The sequence below is a fragment of the Atractosteus spatula genome (genome assembly GCF_055471065.1).
Source record: "Atractosteus spatula isolate fAtrSpa1 chromosome 10 unlocalized genomic scaffold, fAtrSpa1.hap1 SUPER_10_unloc_1, whole genome shotgun sequence".
Taxonomy (NCBI): Eukaryota; Metazoa; Chordata; class Actinopteri; order Semionotiformes; family Lepisosteidae; genus Atractosteus; species Atractosteus spatula.
In genome coordinates, this window is record NW_028296612.1 from 1,167,654 (window position 1) to 1,187,369 (window position 19,716).

General features: G+C 50.8%; 1 protein-coding gene across 1 annotated transcript; it reads right to left on the reverse strand.

Moving 5' to 3' along the window:
• Positions 1-2,349: 2,349 nt before the first annotated feature.
• On the reverse strand, positions 2,350-18,636 carry LOC148813348 (uncharacterized). The gene is made up of 2 exons (XM_088908313.1): positions 18,115-18,636; positions 2,350-4,368 (listed from the first exon to the last, which is right to left on the reverse strand). Exons 1-2 carry the CDS (start codon positions 18,428-18,430, stop codon positions 2,384-2,386), a joined length of 2,301 nt encoding a protein of 766 aa, XP_088764439.1. The 5' UTR covers positions 18,431-18,636; the 3' UTR covers positions 2,350-2,383.
• Between the last annotated feature and the right edge of the window lie 1,080 nt (positions 18,637-19,716).

The following is a 19,716-nucleotide window of genomic DNA, read 5'->3' on the forward strand; positions in this document are numbered from 1 at the left end:
CAGGAAACGCGAAAAGAAATTCGTTAGAAACAACACCGTAAAGGTGTGTTGGGACATTAAGAAAACACTCCAAACTGGTGGGGTGAATTTTACACTTCAGGCATCACTGACGTGTGAGGAAAACACACACAGGTCAGGACTTAAACTCTGTCACTATTCACAGCAGCCAGATCACCCTGCAACTCCCAGCTGGCAGCCATTGCATATTCTAGGTAGGGGCTACACACTGGTGGCGGTAGTGGGATTCCCCATTACCTGTAAAGCGCTTTGAGTGGAGTGTCCAGGAAAGCGCTCTATAAGTGTATGGAATTATGAATAATGGCTTTTACTGCATGGGGGGTCTGCTGTTCTCACTGGTTACGATTTTTAAACAATTCTCGCATATTGTATAGAAACCTCATTTGAAACGCATATTAATCTCAATCACAGACTACAGTGCTGCCTGGACCTGAACTGGTCGGAATGGCGATCCGGTATTATTAAAGTGCTGGGGAAGGCAGCGAGCAGGGCAGAGACTGAGACAGTACCAGGTGAACTGATAGGGATGGAGATTCCTTGTGAAACGGATGGCAGTATTTAGGGTCGCATCAAAACTGATCTAAGAAAAACACTGAACGGGGAAAAAAGCAGTGCAGACAAACGATCTTCACACCTTGTTATAATTCTTTAAAACGTCTCTATTTAAATTTCAAAACAAATGAGATTACAGTAGGGCCTGTTGACTGTTACTGCGGATCATATACCATAGCTGTAGAGAATAATAATCAGCTTGATTTTATATAGCGCCTTTAAAGGTGGCTTCTCAAAGCGCTTTACAGGATGACAACAACGATAAATAAGAAGAATACACCAGAAAAAACACAATTACAATATACACAGGAGAGCGTGGATGGTGGTACTAAGAGAAGCAGAGGGGTGAAGAATGGAACCAGTTCAGTAAAGGCTCTTCTGAAGAAGAGGGTTTGGAGTCTGGATTGGCAGGAGTTTAGAGAAGGTGACTCTCTGATATCCTTGGACAGAGAGTTTCAGAGCTTGGGGGCACAACAGGAGAAAGCCCTGTCACCGCTAGAGTGTAGACGGGCTTGGGGGGACAGACAGGAGAGCAGAATTTGAAGAGCGAAGGTTGCGAGGTGGGGAGTAGGGCGATGATAGCTCAGACAGGTACTGAGGCGCCCAGCCATGCGGAGCCTTATAGGTGAGCAGGAGGATTTCAAAGTCCACATGGAATTTGACCGGAAGCCAGTGCAGGGACTCCAGGATAGGAGTAATGTGATGACTTGCACTAGACCTGGTCAGGATTCTGGCTGCTGAATTTTGGACATACTGTCCAATACATACACTATTGCAGTAAAACTATGGTTTGGACATGTTGGATCACTGACCTTAATTATTTTTAACATGCACTATCCAATATGTCGTCCTTAACTCCGAACTAACATTCAACAGAAATGTTCCATATCCAGAGTATATCCTCTGACCCTTTGAACTTTGTATCAGTTAGGGAAAAAAAAAATGTAGCTCTGTGGACCTGGGTTGGTGGACGGACATAACAAATTTGAAGTGTCCCCACGACTCATCACGTTGGTACAGACCTATTAAAACAGAACTTTGGTTGTCAAGCAAACAAAAGGTGCTTCCACCAAGTATTAAGTATTCCACTTAATACAAAATACAAAAGTCTTCCACCAAGGGCGGAGCGGTAGCTCTGTGGCTCAGGATCTGCGCCTGTGGCTGGAAGGGTTTGCCGGTTCAAATCCTGCAGCCGGCAGAGGAATCCTACTCCGTTGGGCCCCTGAGCGAGGCCCTTCACCCCAACTGCTCCAGGGGCGCCGTACAACGGCTGACCCTGCGCTCTGACCCCCCAGCTTCTCTCCCCGTCTGTGGGTCTGTGTCTCCATGGAGAAAAGCTGGGGTCTGCGAAAAGACGAATTCCTAATGCAAGAAATTGTATAGGGCTAATAAAGAAACACTATCATTAACACCTATCCAGCCCATTTTGTCTAGGTTTTCACTAGTAATTCATTTTCACGAGGCTTGAGCGTTCGTTTTCACTCGGACGCCGTCTGTGACAATGGGGAAACAAAGGTAAAATAAATGAAGAGGTAATGAGTGTTGATTTCAGGCTGTCAGGCCAAAAAAAGCTTCGGGAAGGCCGTCATACATACAGAAGAAGTGGGAAAGTGGTCTGAGGAAGAATCAAAATAGTGCTTTCCATGAGGACTCTCCCTACATTAACGTTGAATGGCTTCTCTCCTGGGTGGATCGAATTGAAAATCTTTCATGTCATGATTACAGCGGAGCCACCCCCCCCCCCCCCCACCCCACCTGCGCGACAGTGACGGTGTTTGCTCGAGTCCCTGAAACACCTCTCCCCCCAGATCAACTACCCCTGAACGTCACTCAACTCACGACAGCACTTCCCAGGCGGACTGCGGCCTCCCCCTGGGTGAGCGCGCTGGTGCCTTTTTAAACTGCTCGAGGCGCTGAAACTCTTCCCGCACAGACCGCAGCTGAACGGCCTCTCTCCGGTGTGGACGAAGGTGTGGGTTTTCAGGCGATCTAACCGCGTAAAACCCTTCCCGCACTGGCTGCAGCTGAACGGTTTCTCGCCTGTGTGGACGCGCTGGTGGCTCGTCAGGTGCCAAACGTGACTGAACCGCTTCCCGCACTGACCGCAGGGGAAGGGCTTCTCTCCCGTGTGGATGAGCTGGTGCTTTTTCAAATTGCCCAAGACGCTGAAACCCTTCCCGCACTGGCTACAGCTGAACGGTTTCTCGCCTGTGTGGACGCGCTGGTGCTTCTTCAAGTTGCCCAGATCGCTAAAACTCTTCCCGCACTGCGGACAGCTGAACGGCTTCTCTCCCGTGTGAATAAGCTGGTGGGTTTTTAAGCTGTCTAAGCGACTAAAACGCCTCCCGCACTGACTGCAGCTGAACGGCTTCTCTCCGGTGTGAATGCGCTGGTGGACTCTCAGGGCACTCGAGTCGCTGAAACTCTTCCCACACTGACCGCAGCAGAAAGGTTTCTCTCCGGTGTGAATGCGCTGGTGGGTTTTCAAGTGGCAGGACTTGTGAAAACTCTTCCCGCAGTGACTGCAGATAAACGGCTTCTCTCCCGTGTGAATGTGCAGGTGCGTTTGTAAATATCGCAACTGGCTAAAACTCTTCCCGCACTGCGTGCAGCTAAAAGGTTTCTCTCCCGTGTGAGTGCGCTGGTGGACTCGTAAGACGCTCAAGAGGCTGAAGCTTTTCCCACACTGACTGCAGCTGAACGGCTTTTCTTCGGAGTGAACAAACTGGTGGTTTTTTAAGTTGCTGATATGACTAAAGCTCTTCCCGCACTGAGCGCAGCTGAACGGTCTCTCTCCCGTGTGAATGCGCTGGTGGGTCTTTAAGGTGCTCAGCTGATTAAAACTCTTCCCGCACTGACTGCAGCTGAACGGTTTCTCGCCCGTGTGAAGGCGCTGGTGGATTCTTAAAGCTTTTGAGACTCTAAAACTCTCCCCACACTGACTGCAGGTGAACGGTCTCTCTCCCGTGTGAATGCGCTGGTGGGTTTTTAAGGTGCTCAGCTGATTAAAACTCCTTCCACACTGACTGCAGCAATATGGTTTCTCTCCCGTGTGAATGCGCTGGTGGGCTTTTAAGTCACCCGACCAACTAAAACTCCTCCCACACTGACTGCAACTGTACGGTCTCTCTCCTGTGTGAATGCGCTGGTGTCTTTTTAAGCTGCTTGACGTACTAAAAGGTTTCCCACACTGACTGCAGCTGAGCGGTCTCTCTCCTCCTGTGTGAAGGCGCTGGTGGGGTTCTGGAGTGCCAGACTGACAGAAACGCTGCTCTGGTCTGTGCTGTGATGACGGCGCGCCCACTCCCTCCGGGCAGGGCCTGGACTGATTCTTCCTCACCTTCTGTCCTCGCGGTGGTTTCCCAGAATGCTCCCAGTAGCGATCCGGCTTTGTACAGTGAAACCGAGCCGTATTCTCTTCAGCGGCGTGAATCATCTGAGGCTTCTCCTCCAGCTTTGTAAGGCTAAAAGCATCCTGTTCATCTTTTTTGCACCCAAGAACAGACACAGATTGCATTTCATTCAAACCTTCTCCAGTGTTAAATGTTTTAAGCCTATTAATCTTCCCTGTACAGCCATCAGATACTAAGAGCCCAGGTGTCTCACTCTCAGGCTCGGTCTTCATCACGGGCACAGAGTCCAGATCCTCCACCCTCTGTCTGCTCTCTGGGTGCTGCTGCTCACTGAGTCTCTCTTTCCCTTGTGCGGCGGCGAGCTCTGTCTCCTCCTCCTCCTCACTGGGCTGCTGTTCAAGAGGAGCCCTGTCCCCAGCGTCAGGGAGAGCGCTGACCTCTGACCCTGAAAAACACAGGACAAGAGAAAAAACCTTTAAGTGGGTTAAAAAAAAAACACAGAAAAACAAAATGTAAAGTATATATTAAAGAAACAAAGATCACTTTCAGCAATGGGCAACGGATGCTTATCTTTAGATATTTAAAGAAATGGTGATGTCATCCATGTTTATAGTACAAATGAGTATGAATGAACGTAAAATGTTTTGACTATGGAGTATGTTAAAACACTGCATCCCAATATTCAAACCACATGCAAAAAATACATTTAAAACAAATACACAACGTATAACTTTTTGATGATGTCATAATACATTACAAGTATCAGCAAAGTCCATTTATTCTACAGATATCAAATAAGTTCAGCGGGATTTTTTTTGTTTAAAAACATCCTGCTTAACTTAATAAAAGACAAGTAGGAACCCTACACACATGTAAATCTCACAAGATTAAAAGCAAATACTCTACTCTAATACCTGCCACAGCATTTCAATTTGTAACTAAATAATAATAATAATAATTGCTTATACTTATATAGCGCTTTTCTGGACACTCCACTCAGAGCGCTTGACAGGTCAGGGGGGATCCCACTACCGCCACCAGTGTGCAGCCCCCCCACCTGGATGATGCGACGGCAGCCATAGTGCGCCAGAACGCTCCCCACACACACACCAGCTCTCAGTGGGGAGGAGAGCAGAGTGATGAAGCCAGTTCAGAGAGGGGGGTTATTAGGAGGCCATGATTGGTAAGGGCCCATGGGAAATTTGGCCAGGACGCCGGGGTGACACCCCTACTCTTTTCGAGAGACGCCCTGGGATTGTTAATGACCACAGAGAGTCAGGACCTCGGTTTGACGTCTCATCCGAAGGACGGCGCCTGTTTACAGTCTAGTACCTGGAGGGGAGACCTCATGGGGAAAAACTAAGGTTGCTGCTGGGAGAGGTGTTAGTGGGGCCAGCAGGGGGCGCTCACCCTGCGGTCCATGTGGGTCCTAATGCCCCAGTATAGTGACGGGGACACTGGACTGTAAACAGGCGCCGTCCTTCGGCTGAGACGTCAAACCGAGGTCCTGACTCTCTGTGGTCATTAAAAACCCCAGGGCGTTTCTCGAAAAGAGTAGGGGTGTCACCCCGGCGTCCTGGCCAAATTTCCCATGGGCCCTTACCAATCATGGCCTCCTAATCACCCCCCTCTCTGAACTGGCTTCATCACTCTGCTCTCCTCCCCACTGAGAGCTGGTGTGTGTGGGGAGCGTTCTGGCGCACTATGGCTGCCGTCGCATCATCCAGGTGGGGCTGCACACTGGTGGCGGTAGTGGGATTCCCCATGACCTGTACAGCGCTTTGAGTGGAGTGTCCAGGAAAGGCGCTATATAAGTTTCAGCAATTATTATTATTAAATTTAAAATTGAGCACAAAATCTCGAACTTTGTGAAAGTACAGTAAGTTGTCGTCGCAAACTCGCATTCACGCGTCTATGACTTGTGAGCAGGATGGGCCGCACGTATCTTTTCTACAAGCCTGGGCAGTACCTGGATGGGAGACCTCCTGGGAAAAACTAAGGTTGCTGCTGGAAGAGGTGTTAGTGGGGCCAGCAGGGGGCGCTCACCCTGTGGTCCGTGTAGGTCCTGATGCCCCAGTATAGTGACGGGGGACACTGGACTGTAAACAGGCGCCGTCCTTCGGATGAGACGTCAAACCGAGGTCCTGACCCTCTGTGGTCATTAAAAATCCCAGGGCGTTTCTCGAAAAGAGTAGGGGTGTAACCCCGGCGTCCTGGCCAAATTTCCCATGGGCCCTTACCAGTCATGGCCTCCTAATAACCCCCCTCTCTGAACTGGCTTCATCCCTCTGCTCTCCTCCTCCCTGAGAGCTGGTGTGTGGGGGGAGCGTTCTGGCGCACTATGGCTGCCGTCGCATCATCCAGGTGGGGGGGCTGCACATTGGTGGCGGTAGTGGGATTATCATTGATCTCTCCAGTTCGAACTAAACAAATCAAGTCCACAGACTGGAGAAGTACCACCTTCCACAGTAACGGAAGCAACCTGCTCTCACCAGCACCAGCGGACGTGAAGAATAGCACACTGACCTGATGACACTTGAAACCCTTGCAGAGGAAAATTCCTCTCTCTCTCTGTAAACCTCTAACCAACACCCTCCTGCCTCGGAGGGACGAAATTAAATCTCCAGATTTGAAAAAAGAAATCAAGGAAACTCCAGCGTTTGTAGCTGAACTAGGAGCTACTCCCCAGGAAGAACAGAAAACACTGGTGGATTTTGTTTTGGGCTGCGTCTATGGAAAATAGATTTTCCTACAAAACCCAGAGGGGCCAAGCCTACATCCTCTCCCAGCAGGAAGTGCTCATTGAAACAGCAGATCACCAGAAGATCACACCACAGCTATTATACAGTATCTAGACTGCTGAGCACAGAGCTCAAATAACAAAGCTGTGCGTCAATCTGAACACAACGCACATGGAAATATACCGATTAAACACAGCTGATATACAAAAGGCGTGCCAAACATACAGTCTGAAGCAAGATGACAGTTCTTTTCTGAACTACGGTTTCTAGAACGCAATGCGGAACTATCCACCATGCGTGGTGGTCAACTGATCGGTAGGGAGAAGACAGCCGATGATTGGAAAACCAGGACACTGAAGCAAGTGGACCCTTATAAAACAGTATAACCGTGGGCTGCAGTGTTTTATAACAATTAATAATAATTGCTGACACTTATATAGCGCTTTTCTGGACACTCCACTCAAAGCGCTTGACAGGTCATGGGGAATCCCACTACCGCCACCAGTGTGCAGCCCCCACCTGGATGATGCGACGGCAGCCCTAGTGCGCCAGAACGCTCCCCACACACCAGCTCTCAGTGGGGAGGAGAGCAGAGGGATGAATCCAGGTCAGAGAGGGGGGTTATTAGGAGGCCATGATGGGTAAGGGCCCATGGGAAATTTGGCCAGGACGCCGGGGTGACACCCCTACTCTTTTCGAGAGACGCCCTGGGATTTTTAATGACCACAGAGAGTCAGGACCTCGGTTTGACGTCTCAGCCGAAGGACGGCGCCTGTTTACAGTCCAGTGTCCCCCGTCACTATACTGGGGCATCAGGACCCACACGGACCGCAGGGTGAGAGCGCCCCCTGCTGGCCCCACTAACACCTCTCCCAGCAGCAACCTTAGTTTTTCCCCAGGAGGTCTCCCCATCCAGGTACTGACCAGGCTCACACCTGCTGAGCTCCAGTGGGGGGGGCTGCCAGTTGTGAGTTACAGAGTGATGTGCCTGTTGACCATATCAGACTTTTAAGACTTACAGGAGTGCGAGAGACTCTGGGAGAGTCAGGGGTGCTGTACATCACTGGCAGGTAGTAAGAGACGCTGGGGGTTCTCTCTGGCTGGGAGAGATCGCTGATGGTGAAGCAATGTCTTGTACATGCTGGACAGGCAGTGAAAAGGACGCTGGGGGATACAGGAGTGTTGTACACAGGCTGGTGAGGTATGAGAGAGACGCTGAGGGCTGTAGGAGTGGTGTATACAGGCTGATGAGGTGTGAGAGAGACACTGAGGGCTGTAGGAGTGGTGTATACAGGCTGATGAGGTGTGAGAGAGACACTGAGGGCTGTAGGAGTGTTGTATACAGACTGATGAGGTGTGAGAGACACTGAGGGCTGTAGGAGTGTTGTATACAGGCTGGTGAGGTGTGAGAGAGACACTGAGGGCTGTAGGAGTGTTGTATACAGGCTGGTGAGGTGTGAGAGATGCTGAGGGCTGTAGGAGTGTTGTATACAGGCTGGTGAGGTGTGAGAGACGCTGAGGGCTGTAGGAGTGTTGTATACAGGCTGGTGAGGTGTGTAAGAGACGCTGAGGGCTGTAGGAGTGTTGTATACAGGCTGGTGAGGTGTGAGAGATGCTGAGGGCTGTAGGAGTGTTGTATACAGGCTGGTGAGGTATGAGAGAGACGCTGAGGGCTGTAGGAGTGGTGTATACAGGCTGATGAGGTGTGAGAGAGACACTGAGGGCTGTAGGAGTGTTGTATACAGACTGATGAGGTGTGAGAGACACTGAGGGCTGTAGGAGTGTTGTATACAGGCTGGTGAGGTGTGAGAGAGACACTGAGGGCTGTAGGAGTGTTGTATACAGGCTGGTGAGGTGTGAGAGATGCTGAGGGCTGTAGGAGTGTTGTATACAGGCTGGTGAGGTGTGAGAGACGCTGAGGGCTGTAGGAGTGTTGTATACAGGCTGGTGAGGTGTGAGAGAGACGCTGAGGGCTGTAGGAGTGTTGTATACAGGCTGGTGAGGTGTGTGAGAGACGCTGAGGGCTGTAGGAGTGTTGTATACAGGCTGGTGAGGAGTGAGAGAGACGCTGAGGGCTGTAGGAGTGTTGTATACAGGCTGGTGAGGTGTGTGAGAGACGCTGAGGACTGTAGGAGTGTTGTATACAGGCTGGTGAGGTGTGAGAGATGCTGAGGGCTGTAGGAGTGTTGTATACAGGCTGGTGAGGTGTGTGAGAGACGCTGAGGACTATAGGAGTGTTGTATACAGGCTGGTGAGGTGTGAGAGACGCTGAGGGCTGTAGGAGTGTTGTATACAGGCTGGTGAGGTGTGAGAGATGCTGAGGGCTGTAGGAGTGTTGTATACAGGCTGGTGAGACATGAGAGAGATGCTGAGGGCTGTAGGAGTGTTGTATACAGGCTGGTGAGGTGTGAGAGATGCTGAGGGCTGTAGGAGTGTTGTATACAGGCTGGTGAGGTGTGAGAGACGCTGAGGACTGCAGGAGTGTTGTATACAGGCTGGTGAGGTGTGAGAGACGCTGAGGACTGCAGGAGTGTTGAATGCAGGCTGGTGAGGTGTGAGAGAGATGCTGAGGGCTGCAGGAGTGTTGTATACAGGCTGGTGAGGTGTGAGAGATGCTGAGGGCTGTAGGAGTGCCCACAGGCTGGTGAGGTGTGTGAGAGATGCTGAGGGCTGTAGGAGTGTTGTATACAGGCTGGTGAGGTGTGAGAGAGATGCTGAGGGCTGCAGGAGTGTTGTATACAGGCTGGTGAGGTGTGAGAGATGCTGAGGGCTGTAGGAGTGTTGAATACAGGCTGGTGAGGTGTGAGAGATGCTGAGGGCTGTAGGAGTGTTGAATACAGGCTGGTGAGGTGTGAGAGATGCTGAGGGCTGTAGGAATGTTGTATTCAGGCTGCTGAGGTGTGAGAGAGATACTGAGGGCTGTAGGAGTGTTGTATACAGGCTGGTGAGGTGTGAGAGATGCTGAGGGCTGTAGGAGTGTTGTATACAGGCTGGTGAGGTGTGAGAGGGATGCTGAGGGCTGTAGGAGTGTTGTATACATGTTGCTGAGGTGTGAGAGAGATGCTGAGGGCTGCAGGAGTGTTGTATACAGGCTGGTGAGGTGTGAGAGTTGCTGAGGGCTGTAGGAGTGTTGTATACAGGCTGTTGAGGTGTGAGACAGATGCTGAGGGCTGTAGGAGTGTTGTATACAGGCTGCTGAGGTGTGAGAGACGCTGAGGGCTGTAGGAGTGTTGTATACAGGCTGGTGAGGTGTGAGAGACACTGAGGGCTGTAGGAGTGTTGTATACAGGCTGGAGAGGTGTAAGAGACTCTGAGGGCTGTAGGAGTGTTGTATACAATCTGGTGAGGTGTGAGAGATGCTGAGGGCTGTAGGAGTGTTGTATACAGGCTGGTGAGGTGTGAGAGACACTGAGGGCTGTAGGAGTGTTGTATACAGGCTGGTGAGGTGTGAGAGACACTGAGGGCTATAGGAGTGTTGTATACAGGCTGGTGAGGTGTGAGAGACACTGAGGGCTATAGGAGTGTTGTATACAGGCTGGTGAGGTGTGAGAGAGACACTGAGGGCTGTAGGAGTGTTGTATACAGGCTGGTGAGGTGTGAGAGATGCTGAGGGCTGTAGGAGTGTTGTATACAGGCTGGTGAGGTGTGAGAGATGCTGAGGGCTGTAGGAGTGTTGTATACAGGCTGGTGAGACGTGAGAGAGATGCTGAGGGCTGTAGGAGTGTTGTATACAGGCTGGTGAGGTGTGAGAGATGCTGAGGGCTGTAGGAGTGTTGTATACAGGCTGGTGAGGTGTGAGAGACGCTGAGGACTGCAGGAGTGTTGTATACAGGCTGGTGAGGTGTGAGAGACGCTGAGGACTGCAGGAGTGTTGAATGCAGGCTGGTGAGGTGTGAGAGAGATGCTGAGGGCTGCAGGAGTGTTGTATACAGGCTGGTGAGGTGTGAGAGATGCTGAGGACTGTAGGAGTGCCCACAGGCTGGTGAGGTGTGTGAGAGATGCTGAGGGCTGTAGGAGTGTTGTATACAGGCTGGTGAGGTGTGAGAGAGATGCTGAGGGCTGCAGGAGTGTTGTATACAGGCTGGTGAGGTGTGAGAGATGCTGAGGGCTGTAGGAGTGTTGTATACAGGCTGGTGAGGTGTGTGAGAGACGCTGAGGGCTGTAGGAGTGTTGTATACAGGCTGGTGAGGTGTAAGAGACGCTGAGGGCTGTAGGAGTGTTGTATACAGGCTGGTGAGGTGTGTGAGAGACGCTGAGGACTGTAGGAGTGTTGTATACAGGCTGGTGAGGTGTGAGAGATGCTGAGGGCTGTAGGAGTGTTGTATACAGGCTGGTGAGGTGTGTGAGAGACGCTGAGGACTATAGGAGTGTTGTATACAGGCTGGTGAGGTGTGAGAGACGCTGAGGGCTGTAGGAGTGTTGTATACAGGCTGGTGAGGTGTGAGAGACACTGAGGGCTGTAGGAGTGTTGTATACAGACTGCTGAGGTGTGAGAGAGATGATAAGGGCTGTAGGAGTGTTGTATACAGGCTGGTGAGGTGTGAGAGATGCTGAGGGTTGTAGGAGTGTTGTATACAGGCTGGTGAGGTGTGAGAGACGCTGAGGACTGCAGGAGTGTTGTATACAGGCTGGTGAGGTGTGAGAGACGCTGAGGACTGCAGGAGTGTTGAATGCAGGCTGGTGAGGTGTGAGAGAGATGCTGAGGGCTGCAGGAGTGTTGTATACAGGCTGGTGAGGTGTGAGAGATGCTGAGGGCTGTAGGAGTGCCCACAGGCTGGTGAGGTGTGTGAGAGATGCTGAGGGCTGTAGGAGTGTTGTATACAGGCTGGTGAGGTGTGAGAGAGATGCTGAGGGCTGCAGGAGTGTTGTATACAGGCTGGTGAGGTGTGAGAGATGCTGAGGGCTGTAGGAGTGTTGAATACAGGCTGGTGAGGTGTGAGAGATGCTGAGGGCTGTAGGAGTGTTGAATACAGGCTGGTGAGGTGTGAGAGATGCTGAGGGCTGTAGGAATGTTGTATTCAGGCTGCTGAGGTGTGAGAGAGATACTGAGGGCTGTAGGAGTGTTGTATACAGGCTGGTGAGGTGTGAGAGATGCTGAGGGCTGTAGGAGTGTTGTATACAGGCTGGTGAGGTGTGAGAGGGATGCTGAGGGCTGTAGGAGTGTTGTATACAGGTTGCTGAGGTGTGAGAGAGATGCTGAGGGCTGCAGGAGTGTTGTATACAGGCTGGTGAGGTGTGAGAGTTGCTGAGGGCTGTAGGAGTGTTGTATACAGGCTGTTGAGGTGTGAGACAGATGCTGAGGGCTGTAGGAGTGTTGTATACAGGCTGCTGAGGTGTGAGAGATGCTGAGGGCTGTAGGAGTGTTGTATACAGGCTGGTGAGGTGTGAGAGACACTGAGGGCTGTAGGAGTGTTGTATACAGGCTGGAGAGGTGTAAGAGACTCTGAGGGCTGTAGGAGTGTTGTATACAATCTGGTGAGGTGTGAGAGATGCTGAGGGCTGTAGGAGTGTTGTATACAGGCTGGTGAGGTGTGAGAGACACTGAGGGCTGTAGGAGTGTTGTATACAGACTGCTGAGGTGTGAGAGAGATGATAAGGGCTGTAGGAGTGTTGTATACAGGCTGGTGAGTTGTGTGAGAGATGTTGAGGGCTGTAGGAGTGTTGTATACAGGCTGGTGAGGTGTGAGAGACACTGAGGGCTATAGGAGTGTTGTATACAGGCTGGTGAGGTGTGAGAGAGACACTGAGGGCTGTAGGAGTGTTGTATACAGGCTGGTGAGGTGTGAGAGATGCTGAGGGCTGTAGGAGTGTTGTATACAGGCTGGTGAGGTGTGAGAGATGCTGAGGGCTGTAGGAGTGTTGTATACAGGCTGGTGAGACGTGAGAGAGATGCTGAGGGCTGTAGGAGTGTTGTATACAGGCTGGTGAGGTGTGAGAGATGCTGAGGGCTGTAGGAGTGTTGTATACAGGCTGGTGAGGTGTGAGAGACGCTGAGGACTGCAGGAGTGTTGTATACAGGCTGGTGAGGTGTGAGAGACGCTGAGGACTGCAGGAGTGTTGAATGCAGGCTGGTGAGGTGTGAGAGAGATGCTGAGGGCTGCAGGAGTGTTGTATACAGGCTGGTGAGGTGTGAGAGATGCTGAGGACTGTAGGAGTGCCCACAGGCTGGTGAGGTGTGTGAGAGATGCTGAGGGCTGTAGGAGTGTTGAATACAGGCTGGTGAGGTGTGAGAGATGCTGAGGGCTGTAGGAGTGTTGAATACAGGCTGGTGAGGTGTGAGAGATGCTGAGGGCTGTAGGAATGTTGTATTCAGGCTGCTGAGGTGTGAGAGAGATACTGAGGGCTGTAGGAGTGTTGTATACAGGCTGGTGAGGTGTGAGAGATGCTGAGGGCTGTAGGAGTGTTGTATACAGGCTGGTGAGGTGTGAGAGGGATGCTGAGGGCTGTAGGAGTGTTGTATACAGGTTGCTGAGGTGTGAGAGAGATGCTGAGGGCTGCAGGAGTGTTGTATACAGGCTGGTGAGGTGTGAGAGTTGCTGAGGGCTGTAGGAGTGTTGTATACAGGCTGTTGAGGTGTGAGACAGATGCTGAGGGCTGTAGGAGTGTTGTATACAGGCTGCTGAGGTGTGAGAGATGCTGAGGGCTGTAGGAGTGTTGTATACAGGCTGGTGAGGTGTGAGAGACACTGAGGGCTGTAGGAGTGTTGTATACAGGCTGGAGAGGTGTAAGAGACTCTGAGGGCTGTAGGAGTGTTGTATACAATCTGGTGAGGTGTGAGAGATGCTGAGGGCTGTAGGAGTGTTGTATACAGGCTGGTGAGGTGTGAGAGACACTGAGGGCTGTAGGAGTGTTGTATACAGACTGCTGAGGTGTGAGAGAGATGATAAGGGCTGTAGGAGTGTTGTATACAGGCTGGTGAGTTGTGTGAGAGATGTTGAGGGCTGTAGGAGTGTTGTATACAGGCTGGTGAGGTGTGAGAGACACTGAGGGCTGTAGGAGTGTTGTATACAGGCTGGTGAGGTGTGAGAGAGACACTGAGGGCTGTAGGAGTGTTGTATACAGACTGGTGAGGTGTGAGAGATGCTGAGGGCTGTAGGAGTGTTGTATACAGGCTGGTGAGGTGTGAGAGATGCTGAGGGCTGTAGGAGTGTTGTATACAGGCTGGTGAGGTGTGAGAGATGCTGAGGGTTGTAGAGAGATGCTGAGGGCTGTAGGAGTGCTGTTTACAGGCTGGTGAGGTGTGAGAGACTGAGGGCTGTAGGAGTGTTGTATACAGGCTGGTGAGGTGTGAGAGATGCTGAGGGTTGTAGGAGTGCTGTTTACAGGCTGGTGAGGTGTGAGAGACTGAGGGCTGTAGGAGTGTTGTATACAGGCTGGTGAGGTGTGAGAGAGATGCTAAGGGCTGCAGGAGTGTTGTATACAGGCTGGTGAGGTGTGAGAGATGCTGAGGGCTGTAGGAGTGTTGTATACAGGCTGGTGAGGTGTGAGAGATGCTGAGGGTTGTAGGAGTGTTGTTTACAGGCTGGTGAGGTGTGAGAGACACTGAGGGCTGTAGGAGTGTTGTATACAGGCTGGTGAGGTGTGAGAGATGGTGAGGGCTGTAGGAGTGTTGTATACAGGCTGGTGAGGTGTGAGAGATGCTGAAGGCTGTAGGAGTGTTGTATACAGGCTGGTGAGTTGTGTGAGAGATGTTGAGGGCTGTAGGAGTGTTGTATACAGGCTGGTGAGGTGTGAGAGATGCTGAGGGCTGTAGGAGTGTTGTATACAGACTGGTGAGGTGTGAGAGATGCTGAGGGCTGTAGGAGTGTTGTATACAGACTGGTGAGGTGTGAGAGATGCTGAGGGCTGTAGGAGTGTTGTATACAGGCTGGTGAGGTGTGAGAGACACTGAGGGCTATAGGAGTGTTGTATACAGGCTGGTGAGGTGTGAGAGACACTGAGGGCTGTAGGAGTGTTGTATACAGGCTGGTGAGGTGTGAGAGACACTGAGGGCTGTAGGAGTGTTGTATACAGACTGCTGAGGTGTGAGAGAGATGATAAGGGCTGTAGGAGTGTTGTATACAGGCTGGTGAGTTGTGTGAGAGATGTTGAGGGCTGTAGGAGTGTTGTATACAGGCTGGTGAGGTGTGAGAGAGACACTGAGGGCTGTAGGAGTGTTGTATACAGGCTGGTGAGGTGTGAGAGATGCTGAGGGCTGTAGGAGTGTTGTATACAGACTGGTGAGGTGTGAGAGATGCTGAGGGCTGTAGGAGTTTTGTATACAGGCTGGTGAGGTGTGAGAGATGCTGAGGGCTGTAGGAGTGTTGTATACAGGCTGGTGAGGTGTGAGAGATGCTGAGGGTTGTAGAGAGATGCTGAGGGCTGTAGGAGTGCTGTTTACAGGCTGGTGAGGTGTGAGAGACTGAGGGCTGTAGGAGTGTTGTATACAGGCTGGTGAGGTGTGAGAGATGCTGAGGGTTGTAGGAGTGCTGTTTACAGGCTGGTGAGGTGTGAGAGACTGAGGGCTGTAGGAGTGTTGTATACAGGCTGGTGAGGTGTGAGAGAGATGCTGAGGGCTGCAGGAGTGTTGTATACAGGCTGGTGAGGTGTGAGAGAGATGCTGAGGGCTGCAGGAGTGTTGTATACAGGCTGGTGAGGTGTGAGAGATGCTGAGGGCTGTAGGAGTGTTGTATACAGGCTGGTGAGGTGTGAGAGATGCTGAGGGTTGTAGGAGTGTTGTTTACAGGCTGGTGAGGTGTGAGAGACACTGAGGGCTGTAGGAGTGTTGTATACAGGCTGGTGAGGTGTGAGAGATGGTGAGGGCTGTAGGAGTGTTGTATACAGGCTGGTGAGGTGTGAGAGATGCTGAAGGCTGTAGGAGTGTTGTATACAGACTGGTGAGGTGTGAGAGAGACGCTGAGGGCTGTAGGAGTGTTGTATACAGGCTGGTGAGGTGTGAGAGATGCTGAGGGCTGTAGGAGTGTTGTATACAGACTGGTGAGGTGTGAGAGATGCTGAGGGCTGTAGGAGTGTTGTATACAGGCTGGTGAGGTGTGAGAGACACTGAGGGCTATAGGAGTGTTGTATACAGGCTGGTGAGGTGTGAGAGAGACACTGAGGGCTGTAGGAGTGTTGTATACAGGCTGGTGAGGTGTGAGAGATGCTGAGGGCTGTAGGAGTGTTGTATACAGACTGGTGAGGTGTGAGAGATGCTGAGGGCTGTAGGAGTGTTGTATACAGGCTGGTGAGGTGTGAGAGATGCTGAGGGCTGTAGGAGTGTTGTATACAGGCTGGTGAGGTGTGAGAGATGCTGAGGGTTGTAGGAGTGCTGTTTACAGGCTGGTGAGGTGTGAGAGACTGAGGGCTGTAGGAGTGTTGTATACAGGCTGGTGAGGTGTGAGAGAGATGCTGAGGGCTGCAGGAGTGTTGTATACAGGCTGGTGAGGTGTGAGAGATGCTGAGGGCTGTAGGAGTGTTGTATACAGGCTGGTGAGGTGTGAGAGATGCTGAGGGTTGTAGGAGTGTTGTTTACAGGCTGGTGAGGTGTGAGAGACACTGAGGGCTGTAGGAGTGTTGTATACAGGCTGGTGAGGTGTGAGAGATGGTGAGGGCTGTAGGAGTGTTGTATACAGGCTGGTGAGGTGTGAGAGATGCTGAAGGCTGTACGAGTGTTGTATACAGGCTGGTGAGGTGTGAGAGAGATGCTGAGGGCTGCAGGAGTGTTGTATACAGGCTGGTGAGGTGTGAGAGATGCTGAGGGCTGTAGGAGTGTTGTATACAGGCTGGTGAGGTGTGAGAGATGCTGAGGGCTGTAGGAGTGTTGTTTACAGGCTGGTGAGGTGTGAGAGACACTGAGGGCTGTAGGAGTGTTGTATACAGGCTGGTGAGGTGTGAGAGATGGTGAGGGCTGTAGGAGTGTTGTATACAGGCTGGTGAGGTGTGAGAGATGCTGAAGGCTGTACGAGTGTTGTATACAGGCTGGTGAGGTGTGAGAGAGATGCTGAGGGCTGTAGGAGTGTTGTATACAGGCTGCTGAGGTGTGAGAGATGCTGAGGGCTGTAGGAGTGTTGTATACAGGCTGGTGAGGTGTAAGAGACGCTGAGGCCTGCAGGACTGTTGTATGCAGGCTGGTGAGGTGTGAGATAGATGCTGAAGACTGTAGGAGTGCCCACAGGCTGGTGAGGTGTGAGAGAGACACTGAGGGCTGTAGGAGTGTTGTATACAGGCTGGTGAGGTGTGAGAGATGCCGAGGGCTGTAGGAGTGTTGTATACAGGCTGGTGAGGTGTGAGAGAGATGCTGAGGGCTGTAGGACTGTTGTATACAGGCTGGTGAGGTGTGAGAGATGCTGAGGGCTGTAGGAGTGTTGTATACAGGCTGGTGAGGTGTGAGAGACGCTGAGGGCTGTAGGAGTGTTGTATACAGGCTGGTGAGGTGTGAGAGACGCTGAGGGCTGTAGGAGTGTTGTATACAGGCTGGTGAGGTGTGAGAGAGACACTGAGGCCTGTAGGAGTGTTGTATACAGGCTGGTGAGGTGTGAGAGACACTGAGGGCTGTAGGAGTGTTGTATACAGTCTGGTGAGGTGTGAGAGAGATGCTGAGGGCTGCAGGAGTGTTGTATACAGGCTGGTGAGGTGTGAGAGATGCTGAGGGCTGTAGGAGTGTTGTATACAGGCTGGTGAGGTGTAAGAGATACTGAGGGCTGTAGGAGTGTTGTATACAGTCTGGTGAGGTGTGAGAGAGATGCTGAGGGCTGCAGGAGTGTTGTATACAGGCTGGTGAGGTGTGAGAGATGCTGAGGGCTGTAGGAGTGTTGTATACAGGCTGGTGAGGTGTGAGAGATGCTGAGGGCTGTAGGAGTGTTGTATACAGGCTGGTGAGGTGTGAGAGATGCTGAGGGCTGTAGGAGTGTTGTATACAGGCTGGTGAGGTGTGAGAGACGCTGAGGGCTGTAGGAGTGTTGTATACAGGCTGGTGAGGTGTGAGAGATGCTGAGGGTTGTAGGAGTGCTGTTTACAGGCTGGTGAGGTGTGAGAGACTGAGGGCTGTAGGAGTGTTGTATACAGCCAGTAGCCAAATCACCCTGTAACTCACCACTGGCAGCCCCACTGAGGCTCAGCAGGTGTGAGCCTGGTCAGTACCTGGATGGGGAGACCTGGGAAAAACTAAGGCTGCTGCTGGGAGAGGTGTGAGTGGGGCCAGCAGGGGGCGCTCACCCTGCGGTCCGTGTGGGTCTTAATGCCCCAGTATAGTGATGGGGGACACTGGACTGTAAACAGGCGCCGTCCTTCAGATGAGACGTAAAACCGAGGTCCTGACTCTCAAAAATCCCAGGGCGTTTTCCCGTTGCTACATCACCCAAGTCTTTCCCACTTCACTCCGCATCTCTCCACTATATTTTCACCAGCGAGGAAGTTAAAGACACTGGTTTTAAAAACACAGACACTGATTTTATAGAAGTCACCTCACTGACCTGCCAGCTCCGGTTCCGTGTCCGTTTCTTCTTTTATCTCTGCGGTGATTTCACGGGGAGGCGTGTGTCCATCACGATCTGTCTGTCCCCGATCTCCTCCTGCTCCCGGCTCCTTCTCCCAGAACCGCAATCTCACCTTCAGCCTCTCGTTTTCCTGCTTCATCTGCGCCATCTCACTCCCGAAAGTCTCCCCCACACACTGGGTGATCTTAAACACGGCCCGTCTCACCAGGATCTGGGCGATGCCGCGGAGCTGGTCTTGAAACCCGTCCTCGGCGTCGGTCACCCTATTTCGGGAAAACTTCCGCCACTTCATTCACGATCGCTTTAAGCACAGCCACCAGGAAAGAGTGGAGCTCGGTTTCCAGTCTGAGCAACCAGTCCGACATCCCTACTTGATCATCGTTTCGTAAAACAGCGAGGACTGACGCCGCCGCGTCTCTCCCCAGGCGCCCAGCATTTGAACAAAGAGCAAAGGACGCCTGTCGCCCTCAAACAGGAAGAGATTCCTTCTCCCACACCGAGCAGTTCCGGGTTAAACTGCGCTTCCTTAGTGACCGTTTCTAAGGAGCATTAAAATAGGGTTTCATCGAATTGACCCAGTTAAAACACCGAGTTTGTTAATAGATACAACTTTTCTATTCATTTTGATCAGTATTTTCACTGTCATTAACGCGATTTCTGGGGAAATATGAACTCTTTTAAGGAGTAGGAATAGTAGTCCTTTAGAAAAAAGAATTTACAGCTCACGTTAGACTACAAGGAAAGGCTATTCTGAGTTGTGGATGTAATACCCGATTTTTGAGATACCTGTTGAAAAATGAGAATTTACTTGTGCTAACAATATATTGGAATTCCTCAGTTGGAAAGCGCATTGATTGGGGGAAAAAAATTGGATGATGCCCAATAAATATCGTATATCTAATAAGGTTGAGGAGGTTTCATACAAAATAATTCATCGAATTTACCCAGTTAAGACTCTTGTTACCCAGCGATTTAAAATGAATATAGATGACAAATGTGTTTTTTGTGTGTGACAATAGCCCTGAAACTATTCAGCATTTGTTTTGGTTATGCCCCAGGGTAAACATTTTTCTGGACTAAGTTGCAGGCTTATATTAAAAGAGAAACCAATAGTGATATTTGTTTTGATGAAAAAGAGGTTAAGTTTCAGCCCCATCGAAAACAATATTAAAATTTCGGTTGTAATACATTTAATTATTATAACGGCACGTTATTATATGCATAAAATGAAGCGGTCTGGGAAGAACCCTTTGTTTGAGCATTTTAAACTGGATGTACGGGGGGTATTTGCGGAGTATTTCGAAGTGCAAAAATTTGAAAGCGGTGCGGACATCATTTTTTATTAAATTTGTTTAATCTTTTTTCATAACTTGAATTTACGTAGTAATATGTACCCCTGACGATCTTTTTGTCTTGAATTGTTATATTTACGCTTGTTTGTATTGTAATTCTTGTTATTCTGTTCAGCATGAATAAATAAAAAGGTGTTACTGTCTTACAGTTTTACACCATCAGCATTTTTTCTTTCGACAGCATTCCCAACACACGTTTATGCCCTCAGCTTCTCTTCTTTTGTTT